General features: G+C 32.1%; 2 protein-coding genes across 2 annotated transcripts in view; one reads left to right on the top strand and one right to left on the bottom strand.

Moving 5' to 3' along the window:
- The window catches only part of LOC145268402 (collagen alpha-6(VI) chain-like), a 110,579-nt gene extending 108,205 nt beyond the window's left edge, over positions 1 to 2,374 (top strand). Inside the window, exon 21 of the mRNA XM_080123963.1 lies at positions 1,798 to 2,374. Within this exon, the coding sequence (XP_079980089.1) occupies positions 1,798 to 1,826 (29 nt within the window). The 3' untranslated portion in view covers positions 1,827 to 2,374. The remainder of the gene's footprint in view (positions 1 to 1,797) is intronic.
- Positions 2,375 to 20,738: 18,364 nt separating this feature from the next.
- Positions 20,739 to 26,626, bottom strand: part of LOC145268377 (collagen alpha-6(VI) chain-like) — a 77,963-nt gene continuing 72,075 nt past the window's right edge. Inside the window, exons 19-20 of the mRNA XM_080123935.1 lie at positions 24,564 to 24,942; positions 20,739 to 20,873 (exon numbers count right to left, since the gene is read on the bottom strand). Of these exons, the coding sequence (XP_079980061.1) occupies positions 20,861 to 20,873; positions 24,564 to 24,942 (392 nt within the window). The 3' untranslated portion in view covers positions 20,739 to 20,860. The remainder of the gene's footprint in view (positions 20,874 to 24,563; positions 24,943 to 26,626) is intronic.

Below are 26,626 nucleotides of genomic sequence, written 5' to 3'. Positions count from 1 at the left end.
TAGCAGTTCGGCCCGGCTTTGCTCGGGCTCTTTCTACTGTTCATAATATACCCTACGTAAATACATTTTATGTAAGATTTCAAATGTTTAGAACAAAATTTGTCTGAGTAATTCGTAGAGACCGCAGAGGTAAATTTTTTGTTTAATTTTGACCCCAATTTTGACCGCTTATTTTAGTCTCAAATCGAGATAAAATTTTCATTTATGTGCAAGTTACTTACATCTAAAATTTCAAGTCTTTTATAGCTTCATAGATTATTTGAAAATGGAAAAATTAGGCCTAAAAGCAGACGTATCAGCTAACATAAAAATAACAAACTTCCTGGACGTCACGTTAAATTTAGATAAAAACACATATGAGCCCTACTTAAAAGATAACCCTACTCCAATATACGTAAACCCTAAGTCCAATCACCTACCATCAATTATAAAACAGATTCCTAACTCGATCGTAAGTAGACTCAGTAATAACTCAAGCGATGAAAATGCATTTAACAGGTCAACCAATATCTACGAAACAGACCTAAAAATAGTGGATACAACAATACCGATATCAAATATAAGCAACAAAACACCGACAACTATAATAAAATCAAAAATAGAAGAAAAAGAACTATAATTTGGTATACGTCCCCATACAATCAAATGTTAAAAACAAATGACAAAAATAAACTAGCACTGGCAGAAATAATAATAATAATAATAATAATAATAAGATTAATAATAATAATAATAATAATAATAATAATAATAATAATAAACCAACCCCGGACAAGAACAACCGTACTATAAATAAAAATACTAATAACGAACAAGATAAATGCAACTGTAGACACCGCACACTTTGCCCAGTTCAAAATAAATGTCTAACTAAAAGCGTAGTTTATCAGGCAACAATATTTGCGAAAGGAAACCCGAATAACAAGAAATATTACGTAGGTATGACTTCCTTAGATTTCAAAACCCGATACTATGACCACAAAAGTACATTCAACAATAAAAAACACCGTATAAAAACAACACTAGCGAATAAATATTGGGAACTCAAAGAAAGCGGACATTCGCCGGTAGTCGAATGGAAAATAATAAGACAAGCTACCTAGACGACCCATGTAGATTATGCCTTCATGAAAAATTTGCTATCCTGTACTTTAAAGAACCCCAACATCTATTAAACTGTAGAAGAAAAATAGCAAATAATTGTGTTCACAAGATAACATTTACTCTGGGATAGCGATACAAAATAGTTTTAAAACTAATAAAAACAATAGAAAATAAACAAATAAATAAATTAAATAAACATGAATATACATAAACGATCACACATATATGTATGTATATATATGTATATATATATGTGCATATGCATATATATATTTATATATAAACTAACAAAAACCCCAAAAAACAAAACATTAACCTAGTTTTAAAACAGATCTTTTGCCCGATAAAATGCATGCCCATTGGCTGATAGGAAGGGTGCGGTGGATACTAGAAAGCTGATCGGCTAACTAAAATCTCAATAGAAGAGGAGCATATAAAAACGATAAACAACCACAGAATTCGCGCATAAGCCTGAAGAGTCCTAGAGTGGATGAAACGCGGAATATTCAGTGTAGCTTAATCGCCATATATATTTTATAAATTACTATATATATATATATATATATATATATATATATATATATATATATATATATATATATATATATAGGTATATGGAATATCTGCCAATTACTTGAATTGTGCTAGCATTCGATTGATTAAATAATTTAAATCAACATTTTTATTTTTCAGCTGAACCTAACCCTGAGTGCTTAATCTGAGAAGACTGCAAGGAATGCTGACTCACAAAAGACGGACACAACAACAACATTCGGCAAATTTATATTCAAAATATTTTAGCTTGAACCTTATCGTTCATTAAATGGTGCTTGTATGAACAATTACCCATGGCCGACTAGAGTGACTACATGCACGTTGCCAACATCCTAAGTGAAAGTGTTTTTGTGAAATGAACTGAACTCGATTCGAACCTGGCATACCCAGATTGTCAGTCCGTGTCGTTTACAATTTAACCACCATTACCTCCAGTCCTCTATTGTAAAACAACTGTCGCAGTTCTATGATACAGTCACGCTTGTATATGTTCGTCTTAATTCCTCTAACGTTACATGAACAATCCCGAGTTGACCTTGGATGAAAGAAATGCTTATTTCATAAAGTATTATGTCACGTTAATAAACATAATTGAGAAATAACTGAGCCTTTATCAGGGGTTTTGATTACCGGATGATTTTTTTATGACGCATTAATTATTATGAAATATTCTCTGAAAAATGACACTCTTTTAAAAGACAGATTTGTTGAAACAATAAAATCCAGTTGAAAATATTTCATCCGAATATCGTATTCGTCTTTATTTAATTGATAAAATGATAAAATTTTGTGTAAAACATAATAATTATAAACTATATTATTTATTCATTATTATTAACTTTATTTATTATTATAACGAAAATAACTCCAAACAATATGCATTCCAATGGATCTAGGATCCTGCATCCCATAAAGCTAATGTTTACCTATACATATTTGTATATACATATATATATATATATATATATATATATATATATATATATATATATATGCATGTCCGTAGATTACTGCTTTAAAAAGTAATAATAATAACAAAAATTATTTGTTTACGTCCAAATAAAATAAGGGTAAATTCCCAAGAAAAAAAGATTTTCAAGGTGAAGGCGTTAGTCAACCATAATATCGTTTCGAAAATAGTCAACAAATCTACAGAAGTTTATAAGCTATGCAAATAAACATTATCTATTGCTTCGTAGCGTAATAGACTGTAATAGATCAATAAAATAGCTAAACAAAAATCAGCAATATGAATTCAACAACAAAAAAAAGCAAACGATTAAATCCCCGAAAACAATGTGAACCTCATTGGAATAAAACGTAAATAAAGCTAAATAATAGACTGTAATAGATCAATAAAATAGCTGAACAAAAATCAGCAATATGAGTTCAACAACCCGAAGTCTATTTTGAACTCTATCAAGGCAGGACAAGTCCTTTCTAGCAGCTCCTGCCCAGATGTGGCAACAGTATTCCATCCTTGGACGTACCTGGCTCTTATATAGATAGAGAATAGCATCAGCAGTGAGATATCTACCGGATCGACAGAAAGATCCCACCATTTTTCCAGCGGCCTTGGCAACAGATTTGATGTACGTGTTCCATTTAAGATCAGGAGTAATGGTCAAGCCAAGAAGCTTGTCAAAACTTGAGGCCTCCTGAAGACGAGAGCCATTCATTTCAATTGATGCCAGATGTGGATCAGAATGTTGATGATGTAAAGAGAGAAGCTTGGTTTTAGATGCATTAAAAGTAACCAACCACTCCTTTACCCATTGTACTACGTGTTCAAGATCAGAGGAGAGAGAATTGGAGAGAACTTGGTCGTTTACTGTCTTAGATGTGCTACCATAAATGGTAGTGTCGTCAGCAGCGTAATAGACTGTAATAGATATGATCCTGTGGTAGCGATGGTGAAATAGTTGACACAGTTTCTAGATCAATAAAATAGCTGAACAAAAATCAACAATATGAGTTCAACAACAAAAAAAAGCAAACGATTAAATCCCCCAAAACAATGTGAACCTCATTGGAATAAAACGTACATGAAGCTAAATATTAGATTTATTATAAGAATAATTATTAATGTGATATGTATTATTATTAGATAAGTATGGTTGGATGGCAAACGTAGGTTAAATCTTTAGTAATAAAATTAGTATCATGATTAAGATATGCATTACAAAATTATATTTTGAATAGGTTAGCTTTAACTTTAATTTATTAGGAGTTTAAATCGAACGGTTTGAGTTACTTCCCTTTCATCGTTATGAATACTTATTAGGATTTTGGTAACTTATGATTCAACTAAACCTTTAAAATTCCGAACGTACATAAATAATCGCAAATCATAATAGGAAAAGACGAAAGAAAATAAAAATAAAAATTAAAAATAAAAATAGATTGAGATCCTTAATTTCAATGAAAAATGAGAATGAACTAAGTATAAAGTAATGTTAAACTTTTTTCTTATTGAATAAGTTTTAAACTTTAAAGATTTTCTTAAATCACATAAATATAAACAAACAAACAAAGCAAATTTTAGAATAGAATCGCAACAATTTAACTTAGTTGACTAGTCCGGATTAAAACATCATTTAAATTAAATAAAGAAATAAAATAAATTTAATTTAAGAAAATCAATGAATAGTATTAATAAAACATATTAAATTTCATAGGTAATGTGTGGTAACATTGTATGATATTTAGTTTGAACATTTTTTTTTTAATGGAGATACGTAAATATGTAAATCTTTAAGAAATAATTTGCAAGGATGAGATATAAGTAAAATATTTTCGCTTGTTTTCTTTTCCTTATAAGGGAAATGGTTTCCATAATGTTTTATTGCTAAAGTGTTTTTATTCAATAAATCTGAAGAAAGTCTGTTCTTGTGAAAAATTTCAAACAACAAAATGTTTGAATTTGTCAAAATAGTCTTGAAACAATACAGTATTTGTTGCTATGAACCCATTCTTTGAAGCCTTGTTTTTTTTGTTAAAACAATATATATATATATATATATATATGTTACATATAGGGGTTTGTTTATATATTATTATTGTTCTTTTTGTTAAAACAATATACACACACACATATATGTATGTATGTATGTATGTATATATATATATATATATATATATATATATATATATAAAATAAAATAAAAAAGTTAAGTCTTATACTCTAGGCTCTAAATCATGTCGCCTCTGCACAACCGAAGCTATAACTATAATTACTTCCCCTCAAAGTAACAATATAATAAATTCTAAAAACGAGCTGATCTCATTCTGTAAACATAAGTCCAAATTTAATTATGGTAATTTTGAAATTACATAGTTATTACTTTAACCTTTCCAACAGATATATAATTTTTCTTTAACATCATCGTTTTTTCCACATACTTTCTTAATACTTTATAACTTAATAATCCTTTATTTTTATTGTTTATTTCTTCTTTGCTTGACCGGTATTTCATCTGTAATTTCCGTTTTAGTCTTTAAATATTCCTATCTATCTAATATATCAATCCACCCACACATTCATATCCTGTATGTATATTTACTTATATTTTACTATATGCATTTACTTATATAGTTACTTGCTCTATCCGGAATTTGCAGATACCGGCCATCAGCTCCCCTAAAAACTTTTTATTTCATATTTTATTTTTTATTTATTATTTATTCATTTTATTTTTTTTTTCAATTTAGTGTCTATTAATAACTCTTGCTGACATTTTCTTAATTAATAACATGTACATTTCAGTTGACAGACTTTTCCCCTATATTTTGCACGCCTTTTAACATCATTTTGTCTGGTTCATTTTGACATTTGCTTTTCTATTTTATATTTAATGCTATCACCATTTAATTTGTTTTCTTCTTCATTAAATTTTTCTTTTCTTCTTCACTGATCTTTCTTTTGTCTCAGCAGCCGTGTCAAACGCATATCTTATTTTTCTTTTATTAATATTATTGGAATTTTCCCCCTTTTCCTTTTAGATATTTGTGAATTATTCCATGGATTTCGGACTTTTGGATTATTTTGGACCATCTTCCAATTATGTGATTTCCTTGGATTTTACTTACGCGAATGGAAATTCAATTAACTTTCTTTGGTTTATATTTTTGGACTTTACCGTCATTGGATACTTTACCTTTCACCAGACTATCCATTCGCGTGAAGCCACCCTTTTCCTCACCATGTTCCCTCTGCTTCACTTTTTGTTATCAAGTAAGACAATTCTACAGGCGTGCAGTTCTAAGAAAGAAGCTTTGTTCATGGAATCTACGTTTAGGTTTAGGCACAGATAACGAGTGGGTGAAATTATTGATAGTGTTTTCAGCTAGACGAGTGTTTCTTGTAAAAGTTTGGCGAGGGGGGACCACAGACTGAAGCTCAGTCGAACACTTTCCATAAAAATAACGATGCATCAGAAACAAACTGGCAAAATCTCTTCTGTGACATAGAGGTTTCAGGGAAGAGAAAACGATATCTCCAACGAGACTACGAAGTCTATTTTGAACTCTATCAAGGCAGGACAAGTCCTTTCTATCAGCTTCTGCCCAGATGTGGCAACAGTATTCCATCCTTGACGTTTCTGGCTCTTATATAGATAGAGAATTGCATCAACAGTGAGATATCTACTGGATCGATAGAAGGATCCCACCATTTTTACAGCGGCCTTGGCAACAGATTTAGTTTTAACAATAAAAATAATACACCTTTATTTTTACATTTCGTTAAATATTTTTTTAGTATAACCAATAAAATAATAAACTTAAATTTTACATGTGTTTAAATATTTTTTTTAGCTTAAACAATAATAAATTACGCAGTCTAATTTTTTTTTTACATTTCTGTTGGTGGTTTTTAACAGTGTGTAATAAAGCAAGCATTTCACATTTATTATAATATTTAGGCTATTTTGTAAATGCGCACAAACCGATAATACAGAATTAATTATCATCAACAAAACAATTCAGTAAAAAAACATGATAATAAAATAACACTCCATTTGATGCAATTTAATAAATAAATAAATAAAAAACAGACCATGTAGTATAGAAATAATGTATCATGTTGTATAGTCAATATTGTGACTGTGCAAAAAAGACAATGAAATAATTTATAATCACATATAAGTAATTTTAAAATATTAAAACCTATTTTATCGTTTTGTAATTTTGTATATGTGCTATCATCAACTTCGTAAACGCTTAAGAAACAAAAAAAACAAATCATAACGGACAAGCAATCCTAATATGTAGTCAAAGTTTGTATTTATCATAATATATTCGCTATTTGTATTTATCATAATATATTCGCTATTTGTATTTATCATAATATATTCGCTATTTGTATTTATCATAATATATTCGCTATTTGTATTTATCATAATATATTCGCTATTTGTATTTATCATAATATATTCGCTATTTGTATTTATCATAATGTATTCGTTATTTGTATTTATCATAATGTATTCGTTATTTGTATTTATGATAATATATTCGCTATTTGTATTTATGATAATATATTCGCTATTTGTATTTATCATAATATATTCGCTATTTGTATTTATCATAATATATTCGCTATTTGTATTTATCATAATGTATTCGTTATTTGTATTCATCATAATATATTCGCTATTTGTATTTATCATAATGTATTCGCTATTTGTATTTATCATAATATATTCGTTATTTGTATTTATCATAATATATTCGCTATTTGTATTTATGATAATATATTCGCTATTTGTATTTATGATAATATATTCGCTATTTATATTTATCATAATATATTCGCTATTTGTATTTATGATAATATATTCGCTATTTGTATTTATCATAATATATTCGCTATTTGTATTTATGATAATATAATCGCTATTTTATTTATCATAATATATTCGCTATTTGTATTTATGATAATATATTCGCTATTTGTATTTATCATAATATATTCGCTATTTGTATTTATCATAATATATTCGCTATTTGTATTTATCATAATATATTCGCTATTTGTATTTATCATAATATATTCGCTATTTGTATTTATCATAATATATTCGCTATTTGTATTTATCATAATGTATTCGTTATTTGTATTTATCATAATATATTCGCTATTTGTATTTATCATAATATATTCGCTATTTGTATTTATCATAATATATTCGCTATTTGTATTTATGATAATATATTCGCTATTTGTATTTATCATAATATATTCGCTATTTGTATTTATCATAATGTATTCGTTATTTGTATTTATCATAATATATTCGCTATTTGTATTTATCATAATATATTCGCTATTTGTATTTATGACAATATATTCGCTATTTGTATTTATGATAATATATTCGCTATTTGTATTTATGATAATATATTCGCTATTTGTATTTATCATAATATATTCGCTATTTGTATTTATCATAATATATTCGCTATTTGTATTTATGATAATATATTCGCTATTTGTATTTATGATAATATATTCGCTATTTGTATTTATCATAATATATTCGCTATTTGTATTTATCATAATATATTCGTTATTTGTATTTATCATAATATATTCGCTATTTGTATTTATGATAATATATTCGCTATTTGTATTTATGATAATATATTCGCTATTTGTATTTATGATAATATATTCGCTATTTGTATTTATGATAATATATTCGCTATTTGTATTTATCATAATATATTCGCTATTTGTATTTATGATAATATAATCGCTATTTGTATTTATCATAATATATTCGCTATTTGTATTATGATAATATATTCGCTATTTGTATTTATCATAATATATTCGCTATTTGTATTTATCATAATATATTCGCTATTTGTATTTATCATAATATATTCGCTATTTGTATTTATGATAATATATTCGCTATTTGTATTTATGATAATATATTCGCTATTTGTATTTATCATAATATATTCGCTATTTTTATTTATCATAAGATAAAATGGCATCACCTACTAGGTTTTGAAGCCGGTTTTGAACACTATCCAGATATGGCAGGATGTACTTGACTCTTATGCAGAAATAGGATTGCATCAGCAGAGGGATACATACTAGAGCGGTACAATGACCTTTTTTCCAACGATAATTTAGATTTATATTTGCCCTCTATCGCCCCCCCCCCCCACAAGAGCAGAATTACTATCTTTAAGAGCATATCTAAGAAAATTGACCACATCCTGTCTGCTCATCCTTCGGCTAACATCCACATTTGTGGAATGGCTGATTCACTCGAACAAGACAGATCATGGGGAGGTTCTGTTATGATTTCGTCATTGCCTACGACCTCACCCAGATTGTTAACGAACCCACTCGTGTGCCCGATACGTCAGTACGCTAGCCTTCTAGAACTTTTTCTCACAACTTCCCCTGAGCTATGTTCATGTTCCATCCTGTCTCCTCTGGGATCTTCCGACCACTCGGTTGTATGAGTTAAGATAAAAACAAAATGCAATAAGTCTTCAGACGGACCTCTCTACCGTACTGTATATCGATACTCTACGGCTGACTGGGATAGCTTCCGTACATTCGTATCTGATCTACCCCTACATTCCATGTTTAAAAAGGATGTGTCCTCCATAGTGTCAGACCTGACCGAATGGTTTATTGTAGGCATAGACCGATTCATACCATCCAAAAAATTCCAACAAAAACCTAACAGCCAGCCGTGATTCTCCCCAGAATGTGCTGTTGCCATCGCTCACAGAAATCACTTTTTCCATAGCTACCAACATAATAGATGTACTGAGACTGGCTTGGTTTCCACCAGTTTTGGCAAATAACAAATAGGATCCTGAACAGAAGTGTGCGTTCTATCCCAACCATTATCAATGGACCTGAGGTCATCTCTTCAGCATCAGACAAAGCCAAACTATTTGCCAAGAACTTTGCAGCTAATTCTACCCTACACGGCGAAGGCCATCAACTCCCCGTATTTCCTCCTATAACAGACAACACGCCATGCAACATACACATATCTGTGCGTGAGGTCGCTAAGCTTAGCAAGAGCCTTGATTCCAGTAAAGCAACTAGCCCTCACAGTATATGTCATAGGATTGGTGAATCTTTTGACAAAGGCTTCCTCTTCAGGGCAATTGCTCTTGACATATCAAAAGCATTCGATAAAGTATAGCATAAGGGCCTACTTCACAAGATTTCCAGCTACGGTATACACGCAATAACCTTTATCTCCGAGTGGTTTCTGGGCCTCAATAAGTGGTTATCACCTTTAAAAAAAAAAGATTTGATGTATGTATTCAATTTCAGATCACGAGTAAAGGTAGGACCTAGAAACCGTTCATTTCAGATCTGGAGTAAAGGTCAGACCAAGAGCCGTTCATTTCATTTAAAGCCAGATGAGGGCCAGAGCGATTATGATTAAAACAGAGAAGCTTGATTCTAGATGCATTAAACTTAACCAGCTACCCTTTTCACTATTGCACCATATTCTCAAGATTAGAAGAGAGATTAAAAAATTCTTAGTCATTGTCGGCCTCTGAAATGTTGCCATAGATTGTGGCGCCGTCTGCATAGATGTCTGCCGATGATCTAAGAATGTGACTAGTGAAATCATTGATGTAGATAAGGAAGAGAGTTAGGTCCAGGATTGAACTCTGAACGACGCCAGTGTTAATACTATGAGTTTTTGATTTCTAATCATCAACGACTACTCTTATAAGCATATCAGAGAGTAAGGGTTTAATAACTTAGAGAATATTTTCAGCTAATCCATAGCCGGAAATCTTGTGCAGTAAGCCGTTATGCCATCCTCATCACCTTAGAGATGTCACGAGCTATTGCTTTAGAAACGAAGCCCCTCTCTGGAGATTCATTAATCCTATGTAGTATTAGAATGTGCACACCGGTTGTAGCACTAACAGAACAGAAACCATAATGCATGTCACTGAGTAGGTTATTTTTTGCTGAAGTGGTTGACCACTTCTCTATTTTTCACTAATTTCAACAACTTACTCATGACCCACAGGAAACTGATTCGTTTGTTACGGAACAAATGATCGATCTCCGGAATTATTAAATACATGGCAGACTGCTGGACTTTTTCAGGGTGTTAGGAATCATTTCCTCATTAAGGCAACGGTTAAACAGTTTTGTAATTATGGGAGCTAGTTCTGGTAGAAGCGTTTTCAGCACTATAATTGGAATGCCATCAGGGCCAGTTGCTTTACTGAAACCAAGGTACTACTGTACACTTATTAACCCTTATCCTTGAGTAGCCTCTGGGTCTTTATAAGTGGTGACTATTTTCTCAAAAAATGCTAAGCAATTTGGGTTTTACTTCTGCGAAACTTTTTTTTTACAAGAAATTAATACATAATATTTTATTTTTTTGTCTCCCCCAATGATTAATGTTTAGTTTTAAAATATGCAAACAAAGAAATGATTTGCGGCAATTTTAAATTGTACCTTTTTTTATCGTAAATTGAACTCATTAATAAGACTAAAATAAAATGTTAAGGTATAACCGGGCTTGAACAGGGGGACAATTCGATCTGTAGTAAAATATTCTACTATTGAGCTGTATCTCCAGATGAGAATACTTCTGTTTTTAAAGAAGAAATGATTTGCTGAGAATTGAATCTGAATTTGAAGAGAAAAGAGAGTAAAATATTACACCGTAAAAATTATTTTTATCTAAACTATTTTAGGATAGGATTTTTTCCGATTTTCGATATTAGCAAATAAATTTTTGTACGAAACATATCTAAGACCACTGCAAGACATATTACTTAACTTTGCATGACATTTGAAAAAGATAGGTTCAGCCGTTTCCGTATGACCCTTCCATTTAAGTGTCAAAAAGTTGACTGTTAATTAAGTAATAATGAATTAAATTATGATATTTATTTTATTTAACATAAAAATGAATTCGTTTTAGGTATCTAACATTTTTTTAAGAACTAAGTATAATAAACACAGTCATTAAGTACAAAGAGATAGTGACCCGAGCAGAACAGGATTAACCTATAAAACTCTCACTAAAACAAAACAATTTGCAGGTGTGTGGACCTCCAGAAATCATATCATATTCAAAATAAATTTCTAATTTGGCAAACATTTTGAGTCGGCGTAACCTGGAATTGATTACAAGTTTAACACAAATCATTGACGGCCATAAGATTGCTCCTTGTAACCCATCATTATGACTGCGACAGAGTGATTCTTACAAGTAATCGGCAATCCACGTTGGTTGATCAATCAGAAACTGATTCGGGCCCATATTTAGAGGGAATAATAAGTTCGTTTTTTTTTCGCCGTTAACCCCCCCCCCCAGATCTGTCACAACCGCATTCTCTATCATTGACTACGCTGCCTAATTGCAGCTAAGATTTCTTTGTTCCGCCAATCAACCATATTCAGGGTTTTTGTTGAAAATTGTCGATAAAAATTATGTAAATAAACGTCTGTTGCTGTTTATTACTAGCGCTTTTCGTCATTTTTTTTTTGTTGATTGCTTGAAAACTTTTCTCTCCAACACCAAATCTAACCTTTATCGACTGGACCGTACCCATCTCTTCTTTCCCCAAGTTTTAAAGCAACGTGATCGTGGAAGGAAGCAGAGAACGGCCCGTTGGAACATGAGGTAATCATGAAACCATCAGCCCACTTGGTGTTATGAACTTATAGTACCACATCGGCACCTACGTACACACACAAAGGGACCCCTTTTTTATATTAATAGAGAGAGATAAACGCGTCTAACGGCTTTTTCTATCAATAAGATTAGCAATAAGATAATTTTAAACAATTTTTTCATATATTTGTTTAACCTTAATTAAGCTTTTGTATATATTAATCAAATTGTGAACAAACAAAAAACAGACAGACAGGAATACGAATTTAGATATATATATATATATATATATATATATATACATGTGCATGTATATATGTACATATGTGTATCTATATGTATGTATATGTGCGTATGTATATGTGTATATGTGTGTATCTCTATATGTATATATGCGTATGTATATGTGTGTATATGTATATGTATGGATGTATATGTATGTATTTATGTGTATGTATATTTGCATATCTCTTTTATGTATATATATGTATATGTGTGTGTGTATAGGTATCTTGTGTATGTATATATGTATATGTACGTTTGTAAATATGCATATATGTATATGTGTATAGATATGTATATGTGTGTATGCATATATATGTGCGTATTTATATATGTATATATGTGTATGCATATATGTATATGCATGTATATATGTATATGTGTGTATGTATATATGTATATGTGTCGATGTATATATGTGTATGTACGTATTTATATATGTATAAGTATGTAGGCATATATGTATATGTGCGTATGTATATATGCATATGTGAGTATGTATATGTGTATATGTGTGTATGTACATATGTATATGTATGTATATGCTGTATATGTGTAAATACATGTATACGTGCATATACTAGTATGTACATATATGTGTATGTGTGTGTATGTATATATGCATATGTGTATATATGTATATGTGTATATGTCTGTTTTAGTATTTTTAGTATTTAGTACTTTTAATTTTCATTCTTTTATTGCATTTTTATGCTTTTAGTGCTTCTTCTGATTTCTTTATTAACTATGATATGATATTCTGTTCCCGGTGAGCTTTTCTCTTTAGCTGGTTTAACAATTCACACACACACACACACACACACACACACACACACACACACACACACACACACACACACACACACACACACACACACACACACACACACACACACACACACAAACACACACACACAAACACACACACACATATATATGTACATAAATATATATTAACAATTCACACACACACACACACACACACACACACACACACACACACACACACACACACACACACATATATATATATATATATATATATATATATGTATATGTGTGTGTGTGTGTGTGTGTGTGTTTAATTACGTGCTTATGTGACTCCGTGTGTGCCTGTGCATATCAATTGACATGTTTTTTTGAAGAGGCTTCATACCTTTATTTTTTAAAACCTAGCTAACCGACTTTATTGTTTTTTTCTTTTACTCCGACCTGACTGTATTTAAACCTTTGCCCTTCTTTTTACCGAAGTTATCACCTGTTTTTTTTTGCTCTCTGTTTCTAACACTCTCTCTCTCTCTCTCTTCTCTTTCTTTTCTTTTTTTCTTTTCGGACTCCTTCTTCATTATCTATTGTTACACTCTATTGTCTTAATATTTCTTCCTCATCTCACCACGGCTGAGTTGTGTATGTGCTTATCTCCTCTATATTTTTTCTCTACTGGATCCTTACTGCCTAATTTCTTAGATTTTTTCCTACTTGTATATATGTATATGTGCATATATATATTTTATATTTCTTTTTATATAAATTCCATACTTCGATTAATTAAGTATATAAAGTCAAATGGCCGTTAAAGTAACAGGAATCTAATGTAGTCACATTTTGGTTTAATTTGCAGAGTTCTTTTTTCTATCTCCCTTATTATATGCATGTTTGTTTTTCTTCTCTTTTTCGTCCTACCTTTCTTCTACTCCTCTTTTAATTGCTTTTATGGATTTTTTCTTACTGATATATACTTATATATCTTTTACTTTCCATTTCAGGTCTTTTTTTATTTGTATAAAGCTGGCTTTTCTCATCTTCTGGTAAAAAACATTTCGCTTCGAAATGCCTGTGATTAAGGGGTTTTATAGTCTACTTTTCTTTCTTTAATGAATCTAATTTTATAATAAAGTTATATGTAATTTGTATATATGATCTTTTACTTGCATATATCGTTGAAAATAATTTGAAGTACAGTAAGAAACCTGTTATATCTATTGTGATTATCTATTTGGATCAGTTCATTATTATTCGTCGATTTTATTAAGTATCATAAATTCTTATAATATTTTCGAAGAGAGTCACTCTCCCAAAAGCCATATTTACAAGTGAAAACAGAACTCACTCATTATTTTCTCTCCTCACTCTCCTCGTCGAGACACTGAATTTTTATTCATTTACCCACAAACATGCTGTCAGTGTTTACTTTCTTAGCTAGGCGAAATAAATATAAACCGGTCAATTTGATTGGTTGTTCACATACGTTTATCGTATTTATGGACTATTGGAGGAAGTGAATTTCGAAAAGTTAAAAAAAAAACTTATTGAATAAAGACAATTGCGAACACTACACAATAATATCTCCATTTGCACACTTAATACTGCCCCGATAATAAAATCCGATATCGGAACTGACATTTCACGTTTTTTTTTCTTATCGCCATTGTCGTAGTTGCGGTCGCCATCGTCGGCGGGGATCCGGCATTTTGCAGAAACATATAAAACTATAAAAACATAAATGGACATCAAATAAGGTTAATAATTCTTAATTCTCACTGCATTTCCAAGTTTCAAATATAAAAAATAAAGATCCTATTTCAATCATCAAAAATATTTGTTTTATAGGTGTGCTATTTTAATGCACTCATCAGTTAACAGTGCATGATACGGACTATATAGCATCTTGCTTTCCTCAGATTGTGAATAAAATACGCTCTTTGTCACAGGCACGTGCGATCGACAATTGTTAAAGTAGCCAGTGCGCACCAGTCATCGCAGATAAACGCTTATGTCAGAACGTAATCGCAACAAAACAGAAGTAACCGCCAGTGCTCGATTGTGACGGTAATCACATTAAAAGAGCAATAAACACAATAGATGACAAAGTATACAACTGTATGACTGTCCAATAATTAAAGACAAGTGATTTGCCCGCCAAAGCCCAACCTTGCCAAAAATCGACAGTGGCAATTTTAAAGGCAGTCAGTGTCCACCAGTAAACGCGAGTAACCGCTTCAAAACAGCACTAACCGCCAGTGACTAATAGTGCCCGCCACAGGCATCCAATGATGTCAGTGCCTAACAATCCCTGACAGTTGAAGACGATTTCAGTTCGAAGCAACCCAATGGAGACAAACTCTGATCATGGCCGTTAGTGACTGCCAGTTACAAAGGAAGCCAGTCTCCACCAGTAGACACCAGCACTCGCTAGTACTTCAAGTAATCGCCCAAAACCAATACTAATTGCCAGTGATCACTAGTGCTGACAATAATAGCCAGTGATCACTAGTGCTGACAATAATAGCTAGTGACTTTCAGTAGCTGCTACTAGGAGAAAATGCCCGACAGTGGCAGTCAGATGATTTTATTTTGGCCACGGCCACTACTTTCTAAAACCGACAGTTGCCCCAACTATAGTTTATTAATTAGTTTTCAGAATTTGTTCTGGCTTTGTGTCATAGTTTTACTACGAAACGTCGGTACACTATTATATACTTATATACTTAAAAAAATTATCCTCTTATTCACGCATGCTTAATTACTTCTCTGAGTATACATTTTATTGTTTATTTTTATTTTTAAATATTTATATTTTCTTTAATATATCGTTTTTTTACAAAGCAATCACAACTTATCAAAGCCCGGATGCCTCTCGGGGATGAGGGTTAATGAATGTACGGTAGTCAATGGGAAAATATCATAGTAGTCGCCAGTAGATGAAATTTGTTAAATTGGATTACTTAAAGGGATGGCTCATCGAGAACTAGTACACGTTCGATTTGAAGACGACCATATTGTAATTAGCTGGAAAACAAGGAAACGAAAAAGCGTTCCATAGGCGTGCAATTCTAAGAAATAAACTTTGTTCATGGAATCTAGAGTGGTGGAAATTATTGATAGTTTCAGCTAGATTAGTGTTTTTCGTTAAGGTTTGGATAAGGGTAACCGTAGATTGGAGCTCAGACGAGCACTTGCCATAAAAATAACGATTAAGCAAGAAACAGACACGAAACTTTTTTTCCGTGGGAAAGAGGCTGTAGGGAAAAGAAAGGGGCATCTCTCACCAGGCGACAAGTCTATCAAGGCAGGATAAGTGCTTCTAGCAGCTCTTTCCAAGATGTGGCAACAGTACTTCAGCCTTATACGTACTTGGCTCTTATACAAGTAGTGAATTGCATCAGATATATTTACTGGATCGGTAGAATAATTCCACCATTTTCCCAGCAGCTTTGGCAACTGATTTGTTGTGCGCATAGCATTTCAAGGAGCAAAGAAGTCAAAACATGGAGCCTCCCCAGAACGAGAGCTATTCATTACACAGAAATTAGAACGTTAATGATGTAAATGTTGAAGGTTGGTTTTAAAATTCACCAGACACCTTTCTTCCCATTGTGCCACGTACTCAAGATCAGAGGAGAGAGAATCAGAGAACACTTGGTCGATTACGACCTTTGAAGTGTTACCATAAATGATAGTTCTGTTACCCGTGCTTCGTCTCTCGCAAGGGATCCCTTGTCACATAGAGTCAGGACCCGTAAATTGGTTCGGTCGATCTTAATTTCACGAGTGGGTTGATATGCCGCTGCTTCGTCTCTCTGTCGTGTTGGAAATGAATCAATCTCATGCACACAAAGAAAGACAAACTCAATTCTCTATTGTACGGATTAAAATCACGATAAGATATACAATATATATAGTTATATACAATTGTTCATAGTTTAATGTTGATTTTGACAAACTCTGTGGAGTTCCCAATAGATTAATTACTCTCGGTATTACGGTAGAAGGATGTAGCAGAGAGGGGTGGCGACTCTTCGATTGTGCTTCATTCTGTCTAATCCTCAGGTCGATTCTGCACATTTCGCCGTGGGGACCCACTCACATAGTGACATCAGGGGTGGATTAGGGCCGCTTCCTGGACCAATCGCAACTAGTTACGTAACCACTAGGAGAGGATCCATCTCCCTCGGCTGCACCTGCGATTGAAGTCCGTGACCTCGTCGGTCGGGTAATTGCACTCAAAGGCCAAACAACCCTGTCATCACTCGTTGGCATCGAAAACGAAATGATGTTTTCGTTACGTCTCTTAAAGTGCTTTCGCAAAACAATGACATTTATAAATTCAAGCTTTCTCTCAGCAGGGTCGATTGCCATCGCCCAGGCGCATAAACAGTACTTAAAGAATAAAAGAAATCATATCTGCTCGGCATACTCCAGTGTTTCGGGAGTCCCAGCCTCCCCCAGTGGGTAACCCAATCGCCACCTGGGACGGTCACGTCACAGTTTCATCAGCATAAATGTCTATGAATAATCATAGGAAGTAATTTGGGAGATCATTGATGTGGAGTTGGGCTCAGAATAGACCCCTGAGGGACTCCAGCATAAATACTGTGATCTTCCGATTTCTACCTATAACCACTACACTTATAAACCTATCAGAGAGAAATCATTTAATAATTGCAAAGAAAATTTCAACTATATCGTAGCTAGAGATGTTGTAGGGTAAACTTTTATGCCATGCTCTCTCAAAGAACAGTTGCCTTAGAAAAAAAGTTTCCGTCGATAGATACGTAAATTCTATGAGATATAACCGTTAACTCATCTGCTGTAGATCTATCAGAACGGAAACCATATCGTATGTCACTAAAACGATTATTTTTACTGAAGTGGTTGACTACTTCTCTATTTAACACAAATTCCAGCAACTTACTCATGACGTACAGGAGACTGACTGGTCTGCATTGAGAGGGAGATGACTAATCACCTGAATTTTTCAATAACAAGGCATACTGATGAGATTTTCCAGGGTGTTGGGAAGCAATTCTCCTTAAGACAACGTTTAAAAAGTTTTGTAAGTATGGGAGCTAATTCTGGTAGAAGCTTTTTCAGCACTGTCATTGGAGTTCCGTCAGGGCTAGTTGCTTCACTAGAATCAACATTATGCACAGATGTTTGTATCTTCTCGGACATAGGAGGAAATACATGGGTTGACGACCCTCATCGCATAGAGTAGAATTTGATACAAAGTTCTTGACAAAAGGTTTAGCTTTGTTTGATGCTGACGAAATTACCTCAGGTCCATAGATGATAGTTGGAATAGAGCACACGTTTCTGTTCAAGATTCTGTTTATTATTTCTCAAACCTGGTGGGAACCAAGCCGCTGCTCCAGCTACTTTGGACTTAACTCTCTCACATTCAGTATTAATCTTTTACATTGAGCAGTGTTGAAAGCGGCTATAGTTTCAGTACATCTATTACGTTGGAATCAATAGAAAAAGTTCTTTTGTGCGCAATAGCAGCAGTTCATTCTAGAGAGAACCACATTAATTAACCATTCCGTCATTCTGATACTATAGAGGACCCGTTTTTTTAAACATAGAACGCAGGAGTAGATCTGATATAAATGTGCGGAAGCTATCCTAGTTAGTCATAGAGTATCGATATACTGTACGATCGAGAGGTACGTCTGAGGACATATTACATTTTGTCTTTATCTTAACTGAGACAACTGAGTGGTCGCAAGATTCCAGTTTAGAAAGAACGGAGGATGACTATAGCCCAGGGAAAGTTGTGAGAAAAAGGTCTAGGAGACTTGCATTGTGAATGTCGGTGTCAGACACACGGGTGGGTTCGTGAACAATATGAGTTAGGTCATAAGCAATGGAGAAATCGTGACAGAACCTAGCTGATTATATGTCTTGTTTGAGTGGGCTAATTCTTATTTTGTCCTGTTAGACACCCCCAAAGAATTTGCCACCCTATCTCTCTACTATTTCCTTATAAAAAAAGAAAACATAAAAATATTGGCACATATTACCTAGCATATAGTATACTTTGAAATCCAGTATGATAGCCTTATAACTACCCACCCAGACCCACCCCTTTCGCCTTAAATCACCACCATAATATCCTTGCCAAAAGTATCCACTAATTAATAGTGTTGTCATCTCGCTTGCATATGTAAAATAGAACCACTATACATCCAGTTAAGTCCCAACTTCAACCCTAAATTATATACTAAATACACTTAAGATTATGATAAAGACTCTATACACCTTTCTGCACTACACGATATATAATACGCCCCTCCTTTATTTAGAATTTGACCTCCCCACATCATCTATAATTTTAATTCGTTTTGATCTATTTCGTTCCTAATGAATCCAACGCTAAACGCCACATCCCCACTTTGCTACCTAGCATCTTCTCTACTCTTCTGATGAGAAGCATTAGGCTTCGAAATGCCTTGGCATAAAGAGTCCCTTCTATCCACCAACTAATCGATTGTATTCCCTTATTGAATAAATGAACCAATCTATATCCACCAATATGTAGTTCTGTTTCATTTCCAGCTCCTATTGTCTTCATATATATATATCAGGCAACTACCTCAAGCCAGGATTGAAACCCGACCGTCTGTACGGCAGTCAAGGCTCCTAACCATTACGCTATTGGCGGCCGCTGAGCGAGTAGAGAATTTAACAATGTTTTAACATCGTCCGAAATACCTCCGCTCGATTTGTTTACACAAAGAGCGTCGCTTATATGCTTATGGTAATTCGTGTATCACTCCTCAATATGCTCAACTCAAGATGAGGAGCATTATAGTCATCCACACACACACACACACACACACACACACACACACACACACACACACACACACACACACACACATATATATATATATATATATATTCAAGAAATGACAAACAAAACAATCGCGTTTCTTTTATTCATAAAATTTGATTTATGATTTAAAAATAAAACTACTTGATCAACTTACATGATTTTTTTAAAATGTGATATTTTATTTCGTCACAGGTATGGACATCAAATTTTTTTTTCCTGATTTTCTTGTCTTAATACAAAGGAAATTCTGATCAAAAACTGATGTTTTTCTTAAATACTTTCTTCATTTTCTCAGCTAGAATCGAAATCAAAATTTTAACATTCAAATTTAGTTACCAATGAAATACGAAAACATTCATCAATCAGACAGGAAGAATGATTCGAAAAAATATTTTTTGAATGCATTTTATTGTTCCAAGAAAGCTCTACAGAAATGCAATAATGTTTTCAATTGATTTTAAAATCGTTCATCATTGCACACCCTAATATCTAATATTCAGAAATAAGTTTTTCGTACAATTATTATATAGTTAAAGATAAAAAAACTAATTTTTCCTATTTAATCGATAATATCTGATGATAAATATGTCGCTTGCAAACGTTCTCCTTTCAGTGGATAATAGATATTTTATGAGTAAGCCATTGTGATCTCTTCTTATTCTGGGTGACTGGAAAATAAAAGACACAGATTGATTTCAATTATTTAGTTAATTCAAGGAAAATATACGTTTACCAATCCGAAGGCAACTGCAATTTAAATTTATAGATGACTCAACAATATACAGATGGGTATTCACAATAGTTGGTGTAAAAATAGTACAGTTTTTCAAATAAATATTAGTGGAAATTTTAATAAAATAAAGGTGAGATAACCATTTTTCCTTGCGCTGAGTTGAGTTTCTTTGGTTTTCCTCATTAGACTCGTGAAAAAATAATATATTATAATTTATAATTTATCCATAATCCAATTATAAAATTATAAAACCCGGAATAATCTAAATATGTACGATTTAAGGTTTACTTTCTAAATATTTTATTACCTGCTATAAATTACATATTTATCTGGAATGAGGATGTTCACGGATTTAAGTAAAAAGAAAATGAAAATAGTAAGCGATTGATCAGTTTAGTATATTTCTTAAATAATGGTATTTTCGTATATAGCGATCTAATAATATAATAATGTTTATTTTAGAAATATTATAAATTTCAATTCATACCGTTTTCATTTAACGGGTTGAAGCTGTTAGGATGAAACAGAATTCCCGTAAAATTAGAATAAAATTCAATAGAACTATTTTATAGTGGCAAAATTTACAAAATAGAACAAAATTTGTTGAAATTCAAAGACTCTCATTTTTTTTTTATATAACTTGGAGCTATTTCATCATAGATAAAATTCAAGAATCCCCCCACCCCAGTTAACGATATCCACGATGAAATATGCGAAAGTTATATAAAAAAATGTACGTCTTTGAATTTCAACGAATCTTTTACTGCAATTTAATAATATGTATTTTACTATCTGCTACGAATTAATGATTTTTTTAGTTGAGGTTATTTATACGTTAGTTATTCGCTAGATAAAGCAATTATAAAACACTTAAGCCATGTGTCTCAAGAGATCATCTTGACAAAAGTGTGCACTTGGTGACAAATGCAAACCATGAAATAATTATCAAATTTATGAAACAGTCATTTAAATAAAAAATGAACCCGTGAAGTAACAATCAACTTGATCCAATGCCAAAAGAAAGATAAGTTTAAAGTTCGAAAGCTCATTTTCGGCAAAAAAGGTAAACAGGTGTAATCATAGTCCAGTCAATTCAGTGAAATGCTAATGGCTGAATAAAATACCCTCGGAATGTATCTACAGTGACAATGTCATCCCTAGAGGGTGTTTCAGGTGATCCCAAATGGTTACGAGGTGTCTTCGATAAGTATCCAAATGGGCACTTTTACTTTAGTATAAAACTCTGATCCATTTTGAAGTAATCTCCTCTGGCTGCAATGCACTTGTTGTACCGTTCCAACAACTTCTGAAAAGCCTCGTGGAAATCCTCTTGTGGGAGTATGTCAATGACTCTTTCATCTCCTCAGTTTTCTCATAACGGCAGCCTCTAATGGTTTTCCTTGAGCTTAGGGAATTACCAAAAGTTACAGGGAACAAATTGTGGGCTATATGGAATGTAAGGAACTGTCTGGATACCCACATTTGTCAAATAGTATCTGGTAAGAATGGAGTACCCTTGAGATAAACTTCATGCAAATCTTTAGAATCTTCAGTTCCTCACAAATAATTGTGTGTACAGTTCCTACACTGACATCAAATTGTGCACTCTAAGATACACGACAATCCTTATCAATGAAATTCTTTATTTGGCCAATCAACTGTGGTGTTCTAGCTTTTTTACACCACCCACACCTCTCATCATCCCTCACAAACTTCTTTGTCTTCCTTGAATCTATTATGCCACTCCAAATCTGATGCTATGTTCATGCAAAATGGTCCTAAAGCAGTCTGAAGCATTCCGTACATTTGTGTGGAATTCTCTTTTAGTTTAACACATAATACCATTGCATGTCTTTCTTCTAAATTGCATTTTTGAAATTCGCCAGCTGTGATAATCAGGCTTTAGTAGGTTGCATTCCAATTCCAGTTGTAACTGTTTACTTGTTAGATGTATAGCAATAGCATACTGAACTTTGAAGAGTCTTCAATTTTAAATACCTTTATAAAATGCCTGAAAATTTATTGAATGCACTTCGTATAATAACAACCAAAAGGAATCTTGTCGGTTAACGATTTGGACTCGAGAATAACCATTATCATCGAATTCCCGTGTGTGCATATCTCCTCCTAGCAATCAACTATCCACTATCCCCACCGACAATAAATATGTTGTTATAATTTCATATATCAGTGTAACGTCATTCTCATAACAACAGCAGACACGACAATATGATCATTTACATTTTAGACACAGCCGAAATATAAAACAATATGATCACTTACATCTTTAACACAGCAGAAAGATAAAACAATATGATCACTTACATCTTTAACACAGCAGAAATATAAAACAATATGATCACTTACATCTTTAACACAGCAGAAATATAAAACAATATGATCACTTACATCTTTAACAAAGCAGAATTATAAAACAATATGATCACATATCTTTAACACAGCAGAAATATAAACCAATATGATCACTTACATCTTTAACACAGCAGAAATACAAAACAATATGATCACTTACATCTTTAACATAGCAGAAATACAAAACAATATGATCACTTACATCTTTAACACAGCAGAAATACAAAACAATATGATCACTTACATCTTTAACACAGCAGAAATATAAAACAATATGATCACGTACATCTTTAACACAGCAGAAATACAAAACAATATGATCACTTACATCTTTAATACAGCAGAAATACAAAACAATATGATCACTTACATCTTTAACACAGCAGAAATATAAAACAATATGATCACTTACATCTTTAATACAGCAGAAATACAAAACAATATGATCACTTACATCTTTAACACAGCAGAAATATAAACCAATATGATCACTTACATCTTTAACACAGCAGAAATATAAACCAATATGATCACTTACATCTTTAACACAGCAGAAATATAAAACAATATGATCACTTACATCTTTAACACAGCAGAAATACAAAACAATATGGGCACTTACATCTTTAACACAGCAGAAATACAAAACAATATGATCACTTACATCTTTAACACAGCAGAAATACAAAACAATATGATCACTTACATCTTTAATACAGCAGAAATATAAAACAATATGATCACTTACATCTTTAACACAGCAGAAATATAAAACAATATGATCACTTACATCTTTAATACAGCAGAAATACAAAACAATATGATCACTTACATCTTTAACACAGCAGAAATATAAACCAATATGATCACTTACATCTTTAACACAGCAGAAATATAAACCAATATGATCACTTACATCTTTAACACAGCAGAAATATAAAACAATATGATCACTTACATCTTTAACACAGCAGAAATACAAAACAATATGGGCACTTACATCTTTAACACAGCAGAAATACAAAACAATATGATCACTTACATCTTTAATACAGCAGAAATACAAAACAATATGGGCACTTACATCTTTAACACAGCAGAAATATAAAACAATATGATCACTTACATCTTTAATACAGCAGAAATACAAAACACTATTGACACTTACATCTTTAACACAGCAGAAATACAAAACAATATGATCACTTACGTCTTTAATACAGCAGAAATATAAAACAATATGAGCACTTACGTTTTACAAATCTCCATCACAAGTACACGTGCCAAAAAAATCATATCGTCTCTACTAGCACCTTGCAGAATGTGAAATGGTTCATTGGACACGATGTCTTTAAGAAAACTCATTGGATTTAAACTCAGCACATCAACAATAAATATTTCAATTCCTTTCTTTTTAGCATTTTCCACTTGCAATAATATCGGTTCAGATTGCGTTAGTTTCCCTCTAAGGAAAATAACAGCGATTTTCCTAGCATTTGCGCGCGCGCCATTCCATTGTTCAAATGCGCTGTGTAGAACATTAATAATCAGTAAATAAGACATGTCCATTTTGTGCGAATCAAGTTGTTTGCAAAAATCTTGTGGACTCTGGTAACGCCTGAGAGGAACACCTGACAACGAAAACATAGACTTTCTCAATTGCAAACGGTGAAATATAACACACTTATAAAAATCGTTATAAATGAAAGACAACAAATATTTAAAAAAGAGCCACAATGTTGCATTCAAGTATTATAATGAAACATGCTCTTAATAACATGCTGTTCAGACCCCGCTCTTGTGTCGCACCTAAATAATCTTGATCAAATTGACAATCAGATGAATCCTTTCCCTTTACTGTCAAGGACCTGAAATACTAGGGGGTTTTCAACTATTTCTCGAATAGCTTCTTTTCTCAAAATACTCATCTTTAGAATTCCCCCTCTTCTTTGTTTATAAAACTTCTTTGTAATAAAACGCAGAAGTTTAAATGTAATGTGAACAAACATCTCGCTTTAAAACACCGTTGAATACATCTATGTACATATTCATATTAGAAGAATTGGAAACGATGGTTGTAACTGGGCTGAGTTTGATTTTTAGGTAAACGGCGCAACAGGAATTTGTAAACATTAAACTTGAAAACGACAACGTGGATTTGGTGAGTTATTTAGCACAGTAACAGCAAACTTGGCAGTATCTGTTATGCATTTGTTTCAATTTGTGTTACCAGCGAATAGTTTGGCCAAAAAGAATAATAATTTTGAAAAAATAAAATGTAAGTTAATAATTTGTTCTTTTTCAAATTGCATTATGGTCTTTTGTTTTCAATTTCCAAAATAAAATATTAATATACATCAATAAATTTCATAAGACGTGATTACTCTCATAATATATATATATATATATATATATATATATATATATATATATATATATATATATATATATATATATATATATATATATATATATATATATATATACATATATATACATACATATACGAGCATGAAAAGTAATATGGTTAAGCTTAAACATGGAAAAGTAAAGGACTAGTTGTTAAAACTAGAAAAGGGACAAGCTATTCTAGTAAAAAATATAATAAATTCATAACTTAAAATATTGCAGCATTAAGAATTGATTATATAATGTTATAAATTGAATTTAAAAAATTCTTAATGCTGTAATATTTTAAGTTATAAATTTATTATATTTTTTACTAGAATAGCTTGTCCTTTTCTTTTTCAGATTTAACAACTAGTCCTTTACTTTTTCATGTTTAAGCTTAACCATAATACTTTTCATGCTCGCATTTTTCTATTGTAATCACTCATTTCTCCAGGCTTCCAATAAATTAACTTGTTCTTAGTTTAATTTCAGTCTTATTTATTGCCCCAATAAACACATATGTAATAACAATGTACGGCACTCGTAGGCTTTCAATAAAATCGCCTGCTTGTCATGCTTTCATTTTCTCTGTTTTACTTGTTACTTCTCTTTGCGAATTAGTAGCAACAGCAGTAGCTGAAGCGAGGTTGTTCTATGGAAACCAGTCATGAAAAACATCGCTCACCTCCTTCCATATTTCTACGATTTTGAACACCAGAAAATTCATCATAAGTTTTGTTTTACTAAACGAAAATTGAATTTTTTTGTTTTCACATTATAGCTGAGAAAGTGGTCTATGAACTATAATAACAGTTTGAAATTTGGTAAAAAATGAGTGAGCGGTTAAGCTTTAAAGTAGTTCTAAATGACTAAAACTGCCACTTAACCATACATTCAAACACGGTAGGGTTTGAATTATATATA

This window comes from Euprymna scolopes, chromosome 43 (assembly GCF_053919585.1).
Source record: "Euprymna scolopes isolate OS-2025 chromosome 43, ASM5391958v1, whole genome shotgun sequence".
Taxonomy (NCBI): Eukaryota; Metazoa; Mollusca; class Cephalopoda; order Sepiida; family Sepiolidae; genus Euprymna; species Euprymna scolopes.
Note: the sequence above shows the minus strand (reverse complement) of the source record. Positions and strands in the feature narration are given on the sequence as shown.